This window comes from Lepisosteus oculatus, chromosome 3 (assembly GCF_040954835.1).
Source record: "Lepisosteus oculatus isolate fLepOcu1 chromosome 3, fLepOcu1.hap2, whole genome shotgun sequence".
Classification (NCBI taxonomy): domain Eukaryota; kingdom Metazoa; phylum Chordata; class Actinopteri; order Semionotiformes; family Lepisosteidae; genus Lepisosteus; species Lepisosteus oculatus.
The window spans coordinates 53,192,954-53,205,370 of record NC_090698.1 but is presented as its reverse complement, the minus strand read 5'-3'; the positions used below and the strand labels follow the sequence as shown (position 1 = coordinate 53,205,370).

The 12,417-nt window shown below is 35.3% G+C and overlaps 1 protein-coding gene across 2 annotated transcripts in view; it reads left to right on the top strand.

The window, feature by feature from the left end:
* Positions 1-12,417, top strand: part of hsd17b4 (hydroxysteroid (17-beta) dehydrogenase 4) — a 90,842-nt gene that overhangs the window by 28,570 nt on the left and 49,855 nt on the right. For both annotated transcript variants that reach the window (XM_015367376.2, XM_015367367.2), the window contains exons 9-11: positions 3,103-3,194; positions 9,329-9,353; positions 10,476-10,604. In XM_015367376.2, coding sequence (XP_015222862.1) covers positions 3,103-3,194; positions 9,329-9,353; positions 10,476-10,604 — 246 coding nt within the window. The remainder of the gene's footprint in view (positions 1-3,102; positions 3,195-9,328; positions 9,354-10,475; positions 10,605-12,417) is intronic.

Here is a 12,417-nt window from a genome sequence, read left to right as displayed (position 1 = left end):
CAGGCAATAAGACTGCTGAACAGCCAATCTGCAGCTCCTTTAGCAAATCACCCGTAATGGCTACATGGACACACAGTTTTCATTGTATTCATCATACTGCACTACTAGGACATAATATATTGCATACTCCACGGACACATAACAGCTCTATTCATATTGAGTATTGTCTGAGTTTATTTTTTTTCAATTTCTATTGTACTATTATGTATTATTATGTAACCTTCTGTTGTAACTTTTTTGATTTTTATCCCCCCCGGTGAGCTCATAGAAAAGAAATTTCATTGCCAGCAACTACTGCTGCATGCTACTGCTGTATTGTTGTGCATTTGATAAATAAACTTTGATTTGAATGTTTAAACGATGTGTTCAGTATTGACAAGAAGAAGTACAACTGTTTGTGTGTTATTAGTTTAAGCTAATTGTGTTTATCTATTATTGTGACTTTGTTGAAGATCAAACCACACTTTTATGAGTAATTAATGCAGAAATCCAGGTAATTCCAAAAGGTTCACAACACTTTTTCTTGCAACTGTATATCTAGCCTTTCATTTTAGAGAAGGTCCAAAGTCCATCAGTAATAATTGATTCTCTAGCAAAAGGCAAAAGCAAAAATTCACCAAAAGACGAGATTCCTCACCTTTGAAAAAGTAACTTTTGTAGAGTAGAACTTTCCCGTGTAAATCCATGTGGAAAGTATAGTAAGCAAAAATAAAGGCTGCCGAAGGCCCCCGTAAGTTTTAAAACTGACCTGGCAGGCAAAAAAGTTGATGTAATAGGAACTAATAGCTATCATTCATCAAATTCTGACCATTTAGAGACATTTTAGGGAGGACTTTAGCAGACAGTTCTTAGCTGTCCTTGTATTGCCTGTCTTTTCCATTTAGTTTTTATTCTATCAAGAAAATCACATCCGTTAGCCTATTGTCAATCTGTCATAAATACACACCAGAAGTGTATTTCTCCAAAAACATTGTATGTATCTCAGATACTTCTCCAAAACACACATGTCCTTAGTTCCCTGATGTTTTGGTGGGTCACTTCCTTCACATTCATCTTCCCTATGGTGAATTTCTCTCCTGACAGCAGATTATACCCTGGAAGCTTCTGCTCCCTTATTTTTTAAATTATTATCTGACCAACCATCTTCTCAGAGTTGGTCAGATAATTGAGGGCAGCAACTCATTCTACATTGCATTCTAGGGAATGTGTTTCAGACAAAGATCTCCATTTTTTTCTGACCCTACTGCCTGTTTACACATCATGAACACCCTTTACTTAGTCTCCTTAAGATCAGCATTTCCCATTTGGTATCTATAGTTTGTTTTTGCTACCAGCATATACAATTCTGCAGTTGTCTACATTAAACATCATCTGCTAAGAGTATGCGCAATCTTTAATTTAAATTTCTAAATCTCCTATTTTGGTATTCTGTAAACTTGACAAGTTTACTTACTTTGCATAAATCTCAATCATTGATATAAATAAGTAATTACAGTGGTCCCAGTACATATCACCCCAATTTGAATATACACCCCTTATCTGTACTATCTGAAAGCTTATCTGTTTTCTATTAGCCAATTCTGTAAGGGATAAACCATGTCAAGCGTTTAATCAGCAGTATAAATCACAGCTTTTGCATGCTGTTAATTAATTATACACAAGAAAATACTTATGTGTGAGGTTTATGCTTTGTTGAACCACTTACAGATGAAGCATTTAATTGCTTTGCTAATGAGCAGTCTTCAGACAGTATATGAGCGAAAAGTGGATGGGTTGGAAATGTATTTGAAATATGATGAAAATAAAGAACTTTTCTTAAATCTTAAGGTTGGTTTTGTAAAAAACCAAGACAAAATACTACTGCTGTAAAAGATTGCACTGAGGAAACTGAATTATGACATATTCTGCACTTTTCAATTTCACATTATACTGTGTATACCTACTACATTTAAAATGTAACAGTTTAACAATGGTTACACTTTTAACCAATAACAAATTGGTTGATGATGATTGTTGTACTACAGTTAACTATAATAAATTGTGTTCTATATGCTTCTAATCTATTACAAAATTAAGTTGTTGTTTTGGTTTTGATTAACAGATTTAGATTGTATGGACCATGTTGGTGAAAGAGTGGATTATGTTGCTAAAAGTTTGGATTATGCAATCAAAACATCTAACTATATATTTGTTAACAGTGGATTAGGCAGTAAGAACAAAGGGTGGCATCACAAGCATGTTTGGGATTAAGATGCTGTCACACTACACGACTTTTCCTAGGATTTTCAGTCGTAGCCCTCATTTACATAATCGTAAGGAAATCACAGCGAGTTGTAGAGAGTTGCAGCATGTGCCCGTTACCGTCAGTTGTGTAGTGTGACACCCCCAGAGACTCAGTCATAGCGCTCTTAATAGCCCCTATGACTCTGTGACTCGCTACGATAAAATCAAGTTTGATTTTCTCGTAGTGAGTCTCAAGTCATAGGTGTAGGCTCTTGTGTCTGCGACAGTCAACAGCCGACGAGCGCTCAACCGGAAGTACAATGCATACAATGCAGCTGCAAGGAAAAAAGGAAAGCAAGTGTTTTGGACTGTGCAAATGGAGCAGAGGCTCGTCGAACTTTGGAGCCAGCACAGATGTCTGTTCGATGTTTCGTGTTTGTCATTTTTGTGTTTGTTGTTTGTTTACTTTTGTGCGGTTCTCCTCCTCTTATTCCGTTGTGCTCCACGTTGATTGGCTGCCAAAATTAGGCGTCCTCGTGGTACTTTCACGATGCAATACAAGATTTGGAACCGTGATGAAAAGTTGTGAGGGAATCGTGTAATAAGTCACCCCCTGAGATTCCTAGTTATACAGTATAATTTAACTCCCTCTAGGACAGAAAAGGCAGCAAGATTCAGCAACTACAGTCATTAAATTTGACATGCTCTCCGACTAGAAGTCATGGAGAGTCCTGTAGTGTGAAACAGTCTAGCTTTTGCCTGTGTGATGTTAGATGTGTGATAAAAACTATATTAGGTATAACTTTGCTATAGGTGGACAATACTACTGTTAATTACACTCTTAAACTCTTGTTTTTTTCTGTTGTTTTTACTGCCTAGATCTTTTGGCATCCCTCAAGGCTGAATATGTTGCTCCTCTTGTGCTTTGGTTGTGCCACGAGAGCTGCCAAGAAAATGGTAGTGTCTTTGAGGTAAGGAGATAAGAAAATAACATATTTGTCCTTGACAATAAGCCAGACATATTAAAGACATCTTAATGCCCTGTTCTGCAGTGCCAAAATCCTTTATTTTGTTTTTGGCTCTCCTGTAAACACTTACTAGGTTATACTGTGCCAAAAAGCACCTTGGAGTGCAGTAAGGCCAAATAAGCCATTATGTAAATTGCAAAATAAAGCAAAGCACATCAACGAAGAGAGCAAAACAAACTTGGAAAAACTGTGGCAAAATTGATAAATTACCATATGGATTTACTGTTTTATATATATGCTTATTCTTCAGATCTGTTTACATTTTGACTTGTAATGGCCTTTTTTCAACTTATTTGCTTCCTGACATTTTTATTGTAATGTCATTTAGTATAAAGAGATTCAGACAAATGTTTTAGTTTTATCATGAATATTCTTTCTAGAACAGGTGATTTAATATATAATTGTTATTCAGAATTATTCATAAAACTAATTAAAGCTCAGGAATGTGTCCAAGCACAGACATCTGCTCACCTCAAACTCTCTGGAAATTTCCAGTGGTTACTCTGATGTTAACTGGGTAAATATGTATGCTAATTAGAAAGACATAATGCTAATGAAATGAGTTTTCTTGCATCTTATGCAAATTGTAGAACAAGGACATTGTTCTAACAAATGTGCACTGTAAAATATACATTTTGGCGTTCAGATAAAATTCTAATGTTTGTTTAATCCCTATGTTTTCATTCTACTTCTTTATTTTTACTCTTTCTATGTCATTCTACATAGACAATAAGTAAACAACTGTATTTTTTGAGCATATATAATCTGGACCACATTTCAGAGCCAAGTACCAATAGATAGTATAAAAAAGAGTGTGTAGATGCTTCCTTAACTGATGGAGGTTTCGGAAAGTACTTTATTAAATTAGTGGATGATGTAATATCTCCCTCACTAAAGCTCAAGGTTATATTACAACAGTGTTCCTATTTTATAAGTTACATTTACAGGTAAGTTGTTTGATCTATTTGTTAGTAGGCTGGAAAAAAATGTTTTGTTGTGATTGGGGATGCAGTATTAACTATAAACCATTATATTTTCTTTATTAACAGATAGAAATACCTGCATGTCCTACATTTGGCTTTGAAAAAGATTTGGAAGATATTGACCTTCATTATGATTTTGCTTTTTAAATACTATAGATTCATTTTAAGGAAATAAAATTAAATTAAATTTAAATAAAGGAAATTGCAGTCATACTACATCAGATACTTTCATTTTTTTCTCCTGATATCTTGCTCTGTGAAGACATTTGTGTAGGTACAGTAGCTGTGTCAGCATGCATAGGCTGTAAAGAAACATGTAAAGGTTCATTCCACACAGAAGGGTAAAGAAAAGAAACTGTGGGGTCTTCTGTGGGGAAAAGAAGGAAAGTAGTAGATAAACAAGGCATAGGAGAACAAAAGACAGAGTAGGTAAGAAGGGTGGAGCAGTGAGGAAATGTGCATAAAGCAAGTGAGAAATGAGTAAGAACAGAAGGAACGTTGTGGAACGCCAAACTAATTGGCAGTTGTGGAACTGCAAATTAATAGATTTAAACGGAGATGAGTCTGTCGTTTATAGAAGGGGGGTGGTGTGGTCCAAGTTTAAGGATCATTTTGGTCTTGGATATCTTTCTGCAATAGGAGTTCTGACAAAGCTCTATGAAGAGGCATTCATAGAGTTGAGAAAGATCATGGCTATCAGAGGTGATGGAAATGGGGAACAGTCGGTTTGGAGAGATCTTTGATCCGCACAGCTCTGACATGTTCCCTGAAATGGTCTGCCAGACTTCTTCCTGTCTCACCAATGTAAACGGCTAGGCATTTTCTGCATGAGATGCAGCAAATGAGATTGCTGGAAATACTGTACGTGATGGCACCTGCGTGACTTTGCGATATGAGTAAATTATTCTGCATTAGTTTCTCACTGTTGATGCTGAAGCCTAAAATATTAACATTATTTAAAATAGCTGCAGGGAGGTGGATGAAAGTTATTAAATTTAAGTTAATTTACTTCACTTAAATCATAACCTTTTTTAGCTAACGTTTGGCCAATTATTTTGGCCTTTGTTCTTTTGGGCCTGCCTTTCATGTACTTGCAGAACAATTTTCATTTTCTGCACTGTGATTACATTCATTTAACCAAGAAACCTAGCTTTTGCTACATTTTATATGAATTATTCAACCATTTTCCCCATTGCCAGAGAGTTGCTTGAGTACCTAGTGGTTACATTAATAGTATTTAAAAAATGTCAGTAAGACTTCCATGTAGCCAGTAGATCAATTGTAGGAAGCTGAGAGCCCTAGAGGTATTGTTGAGGCTAACTGTGCCTGCCTATGTTTGGTTCTTAAAAGGTTGTGTGGAAGTTATTTTTCTTCTTTTATCGCTGCCATCTGCCATCTTTGCATTAAATGGAAAAACCGCAAAGTATAAACTAGTCTCAATCATCTGAATGTCAGAAAGTGCCTCTTAGAGATAAAGTGTATAACACCTGGCAGTGTAAACATTTCCAGTTACAAAGTAAAGGGGATGTTTGCTGAGGTGTAGGGGTCCAGATCCTGTGATCAAGGCAATTAAAAAGTTTAAATTGGTTTACCTTAGTTAATTAAGATGTGAGTAAATTATTACGTGTCAAGCAACAGTCCAGAAACACACCATATAAGATAAGATGAGGTAAGAAAGAGAAAAGGGGAAAAAAAGGGTGATACCATGCATCCTTCTATGACAAAATATGAGCAACACGGTGGAGAGATATCCTTGCATCTGCAAATTTTCTGTTGGAGTCTTTCTATGCAGATTCTATGAAACACACTGCATGTTGAATGTGAAAATCAAAAAGCACAAAGCTTTATTTAGCTTTGTCAGTTCAAGTATGATTGTAAAAATCCTACAAAGTGGTTAAAAGAGAAGTTATTCCAACTGCTCCAGCTAGATATATAATGTTTCTATGATAAAGGTGAAGTGGATTCTTTACATTTCACACACTTTTCATGATATTTCACAGTGGCCAGCAGCCATATTACCCTGCAACTCACAATTAGCAACCCACTAAAGCTGAGCTAGTGTGAGCCTGGTCAGTACCTGAATGGGACACCTCCTGGGAAAAACTAAGGTTTTTGCTGGAAGAGGTTGTAGAGGGGCCTGTAGGGGACGCTCACCCTGTGGTCTATGTGGGTCCTAATGCCCCAGGATAGTGATGGCGTCGTCCTTCCCATTGGCCCTTACCAGTCATGAACTCCTAATAATCCCCATCTATGAACTGGCTTCATCACTCTGTTCTCCCCACTGATAGCTGATGTGTGGTGAGCGTTCTGGTGCACTTTGGCTGCCGTCGCATCATCCAGGTAGATGCCTCACATTGGTGATGGTAGAGGGGAGTCCCCATTACCTGTAAAGCGCTTTTGAGGGGAGTGTCCAGAAAAGCGCTATATAAGTTTAAGCAATTATTATTATTTATTATTATCAAATGCAGCTAGTGGAGTAGAATGCTAGTCTCTCCACTCATTAGATATGAAATTGTCAGCTTTGTTGAAAAATGTTTTAAAAAAATACATGCTTTGTAGTTTGTGTTTGAATTGTGAAAAATGTGCAAAAATGAAACATTTTGTTTTGAAACGATAATTTCATAGTTATTTTTTATTGATATTCTGTGTCTGTGTCAATATTTGTAAAGTGGTGTTACTTATGTTAGTGTACTCTTAAAGGTGCCTTGATGGAGACATTTGTGTAAAAAAAAGTCCCAAATAATATTTATTTAAACTTTCCTGTTAAGGTGTAATATTGTAGTATTGAGTGTAGTGGATCCTCTAAAGCTGTGAAGAGGAAGGTTAGTTTGTCAAGGTTAGTTGCGCCAGCTTTATAATATCAGTTTTTTTCTATATCTACTGGTTGTCCATGAAGGTACATTAAGCCCCAGCCCTGTTGTGAATATTAATTGATATTCACAGCATGATGTGGCCTTTTTTCCATGTCACTAACTCTCATCAGCTTTTGGTCTTGACTATTTATAATGACTTTCTTTGATGTTGTTTTTTTTATTTTTAACTCGCCTGCTCTTAATACAGTTACTACCTTGATTATTGTGTGGTAACAACATGAAACTGGTTATAAAAAACAGCATTTTGTGTTAAAAGAGATATGTATCACAACAATTAAAACTTTCAGTGTTTATGTTTAAAGTTCAGTGATGGGTTATTGACAGTTAAGTATGGATGGGATATTCTAAGATCTATTTTTTTTTATAAGAAGAGGGCTAAACTGTGACAATTTCTCTGTTGAAGAATTGGCATATGATTTCATCAAAAATGCCACATTTATAGGTTTAAAACTTTAGCCCTTATTTGTTATTAACGTAACGGAAATGTTTATTTCAATAGAACATTTTGTTCATTTATATAATTATGCGTTTCACAAAATAAAACATTAATAAAAGGGAGCTCTCCTTATCACTTTATGCATAGGTAGATTCAAAGTTTGGACACTTTGATAAAAATCATGTATTTGTTTATTACTGCTTGGTTGAAATGCTTTACGTGCTGAAATCCTTTTCATTCTGAGAAAAAAAGGACACTAAATAACCTCAATGGAAAACATAATAGCAATCTGAATATTTGAATTCTGAAAGTCCATCACCCAAACCCTTGTACACTTAACACATTGTGAATGAAATTAATTATAACTTGTTCTGAATATTGATTGGGATTAAGTGAAATGAAGATCATGGAAAATATGTAATGCAGGAGCTATTTTTTTTATTTTAATAATGGAAATTTTACCATGTAGTATAGCCTGTAAATAAGGCCACAAAATCCACTCTGCATTAATTTTATTCAGGACCTCAGGCTTATTCTTTTAGAAATGTGCTACAGATTAGAGAAAATTCTAATACTTAGTTAAGGAAAACTGAATATTGTGACTGAATAGGACTAAAGGACAGAATAGCTGTCACAGCTGTCAGATTCAAAGGATAAATGATTAGTTTAGATTAGTTTAGACAATTTATTTTGTATGTGACAGGTGTCACTAAATTCACAGCACAAGACACGTGCTGTCAGCTGTACTTAATTGTACATCAGCAATCCTAACAAGGAGAGATCTGTGAGTTCAGAGAGAAAAAATAATTTACTAAGAGAATAATTAGTTGATTTCTAAGAGTCATTTTGAAACTTCTTTAAATGATGCTCCCTTTTAAATTCAGTGATCCTGGTGGTGACCCATGAGGTTAAACATTTAAGTATATATACAGCAAATAAAAAGGTTAATAAGATCATCTCCCTTGGTGCATTCCTGCTGACCAGCAATATGCAGGTTTGATCTGCAGCTTCTGTCCTTCTGTTTTGTCCAGATGCAGTAGAGGTTCTGATACTGTCACCTGCTGAATGTGTGTCACTGATTGTCTTTGCCGGTAGATGACAGAGCAGAGCAGCAGCTCTTTGTCCGCTTCAAATTCTGAAAGTAAACTGAATGGTGTAGACAACTTTAATATAAGTGAAAAGCTCATTCTCCAGACTGTCCTTGAGATGATAATAAAATTCCTCAGCAAGTGGATCTGTGCAAAAGAAGGCCACGACTTTACTCCTAGTGCGTCATCACAGCAAAGTGTGTTTTGTACTGTTGAGGCCTTCTAGATACTATAAGAAGATGCTTCTTGGTTTTCTTAACCATGGTTCTGGGGTCAAGAGTTCCTGGATCCATTGCCAACAGGTCTCTCCTGTCAAGTCCTGTCTTCTGTATAACTGAGTGTAGCTGAGAAAACTGAACTGAAGTTTCTAACTTAATTTTTACTCAAAAAATTTTATGATAAGGCATTGTAGGTTGAAAGGAAAGGCAAATATGATTTTCCTTTAGAAATCATGTTACAGTTGGGAGTTATGTTCCTAACCAGGAGCCTGATGCCCATCATTTTATAGACATGAGCACAGAGACTATATTTAATCAACAATAAATGATTTACTGCGTAAAATTTTCTGAAGTGTATATTGTTAAATGGTATAATATTAAATAGTGTTATGTAGTGTTAGAGTGTTAAATCAGTGTATCTTGCAGTGCATTTATTACAGTATTTCTCATTTTTTCTCTTTTTATTTCTCTTTTTATAGGTGGGAGCTGGTTGGATTGGTAAATGTAAGTGAATGTATTTTGTTAAATAGTTCTATAACAGATGAGTGATATTGTGAGACAAGGTGTGTGCTGTATTTGGATTGAGGCTTATTATATTACATTGTTTGGCACTTTAGGCTTAACCTGAACTTAATCTGTGTGTTACACCACATGACAGGCATGCCATTCGGAAACCAGTACACTTTTTTTCCATTGTATCATTGATCATTACCTAGGCACATGAATAATATCTGATATTTCAATAGCTCATGCTGCTTCCCATGATTACAATACAAAAGAGTGCAATTGTCACAATTTATTCATTATTCTGAAGTCATATTTCAAGACAGATCTTTGGTTTAGAAAGGAAAAGGAAGATTGATTACACTTGTAAAGTAGTGATATAATTCAAAATTTGTCATATAGGCCTGATTATTCCTGTGAGTATTTCAGTGAAGTGCCTAAGTGAATCTGAGTACCTTGTCTCCAGCACAGTCTAGTTAGTAAAAATCAGGTTAAAAAAAGAAAAACAAAATACGCAGATTGTCCATGGAATAATGGAGATAATTGTCTGTATATATCAACATACAATGTAGAACATTGATCAGAGGAATGTGGACTGTATTCATACATCGCCAAGTCAATTGAATTTTTCAGTCACTAGGTTCACACAATGGTACATTATTGTACTTTACATTATCTGAACAATAGATAGGCAGTTTTTTTTAGAATAGCGAGCTTGCAAACCTAACACTTTTTTGAATCCCTGCTTATAATTTTATTCAGTGTTACTTAAACATAAACCTGTTCATTGTGATTTTTAACCAATTGAAATTGGTTTTATTTTTAAAACTGACTGATATAATATTTTTATAAATATTTAATAAAAAATGTCTCAGCATAATAAAATACTATATTACTCCTAACTCAAATAATGTAATTCTAGTATGTGGAAGAAGGCACATAATCTGATTTAATATAACTTCAATATTGAAAAGACATGCATTATCATTTCTCTAAAATAAAAAATAAGTTTTTGTATGTGTATTTTAGAATTGCTTCTGAGAAAGATCTATTTTTTTCTTTCGTTGTTTTTCTAAGTGCATGACCTGAGTCAGCAATTTCCTATTTTTTTCCTGTAATCAGTGCGCTGGGAGAGAACGAAAGGCAGCATTGTCAGGCAGAAAAATCAGAAAATGACTCCTGAGGCAGTGCAGAACAAATGGAAAGAGATCTGTGACTTCCGTGATGCAGACAAACCTGCAAGTGTCCAAGGTAAAGAGCCCTAGCTTTCTGCATTTTCTTCCATTATGTGTTGTCTAGATTGATTGATCCATAGCAAGTACTCATATCTGTTTTACAGTCCTAAAGCCAGCTCTGAGCTGATGATCTGTAACTGTCCATCACATTTACTAAGAGATCATAGAGTCGTGGGTATGCAGGTGTCAGTGTCTTCATGTGGTATTAAATTATTTTCTTACAAATCTAGCATAGAACCAAAGGGTTTAGAAACCAAAATAAAACACAGTAGTATCAGAAACTGACTGGCCTGTGACTTTCTAAGTTTAAGGAGCCCAAAAAAAGAATACCTCTGCATTTTGAAGGTGTTGGAGGTGCCCGCCCTAATCAAATAACTGAGTGGTTGTTTTGGCAGTGAGAGTAAGTAATGCAGCTACATGCCTGTGGTAGTTAGTCATGGAATTAAGTTAAGGGATTAAGCCATGAAGGCCACCTTCCAGCCTAATTGAGTGCTGATTTAGTGCACTATATATATATTTTTGTATTTATCTTTTTATATTGGCTGGCAAACTTATAGCCGTGAGCCTGCATAATGAAGCTCCTCTTATAACAGTTGACTGCCAGACATTTCGTAATGCTGTTTTAGCATTGAGAGACTTTTGTAGGCAAAGAACTATACCAGTGTGGCTGCATTCAGCCAGCAGTTCACCATCTGACATGAATGTTGGAAGAGTCTAGAGGTGTTCTTGATCATTCCAGGTCGGGTCAGCTTGTCAAGGTGGCAGCTGAAGCAGACACAGATAAGGAGGACCTTGAGGTCTTTAAGGCTTGTCTAGCATCTTGCCAGACAAACATTCCTTAGGACCTGTCCTTGAAGCTTAGTGAGCCAAGTTGAAATAGTAGCCACAGAAGATGGAATTGTTCCTGGAGCTGTTTGACTATGACACTTGCTGGGATTTTGTATTAACCTTTCTTGTATGTGTGGAACACCAGCCTTATTTCCCCTTTAATGCACTGTTGATTGACAAAGCACATTTCACCATCCTGGGAGCTGTGCACATACAAATAAAAATTTTAATGGTGTATATATTAAATGCTTGTTGTAACTTCCTGTAGGCAAGTGTTTTTTCCAGTATTTTTCCGATGCCTCTGAATTAATATTTGAACCCTGTGTTTTTAAGATAAATTAGAAGCAAGGGTAGAAAGGTTTTCATCGCTGTGATTGCAAGACTTCATAACCGCATACACAGTTACTACTGACATACTTTATGTTGGCTTGCATTTCAATACAAGTAACAGCAATACCTATGTTACCTAAATTTGTCAATTTCATTTGTAATCTCATTTATGAGATGTATCGTAAATTGTTATGACTACGAAAGTATCAATGATATTTAGGACACAAATTTCTTAAATGTACCCCATGATTTATATAGCAACATTAGTGATGTGGGTAGTTTTTATTTATTTAAGTAAAATTTAGTTATATTAATGTTATTACTCTTTCTGGTGTTTGGTTAAATAAGCTACTAGTATGATATAGACAATGTCTGCAGTTGATTTGCATTACATGTTCTGTTTCCATCATTTGACTCACTTGAGTAAAGAGTATAGATTCCAAGTGGTAAGTATAGACCTCTGTCTATGGTTTAAAAGTATTCCCTTTTTACATTTAATACAAAATTACAAATTAATACAACCATTAACTCAATAGAATTATGATTTGTATTCAGTAGTACTGAAATCTTTCCTCTAACAGTAATTATTAACTTCCTTTTATATCTTCTTCTTCTTTCACATTGGGAATTTTAGGCCAGAGGCATTTTTTTCTCACCGTAAAAGCACATTA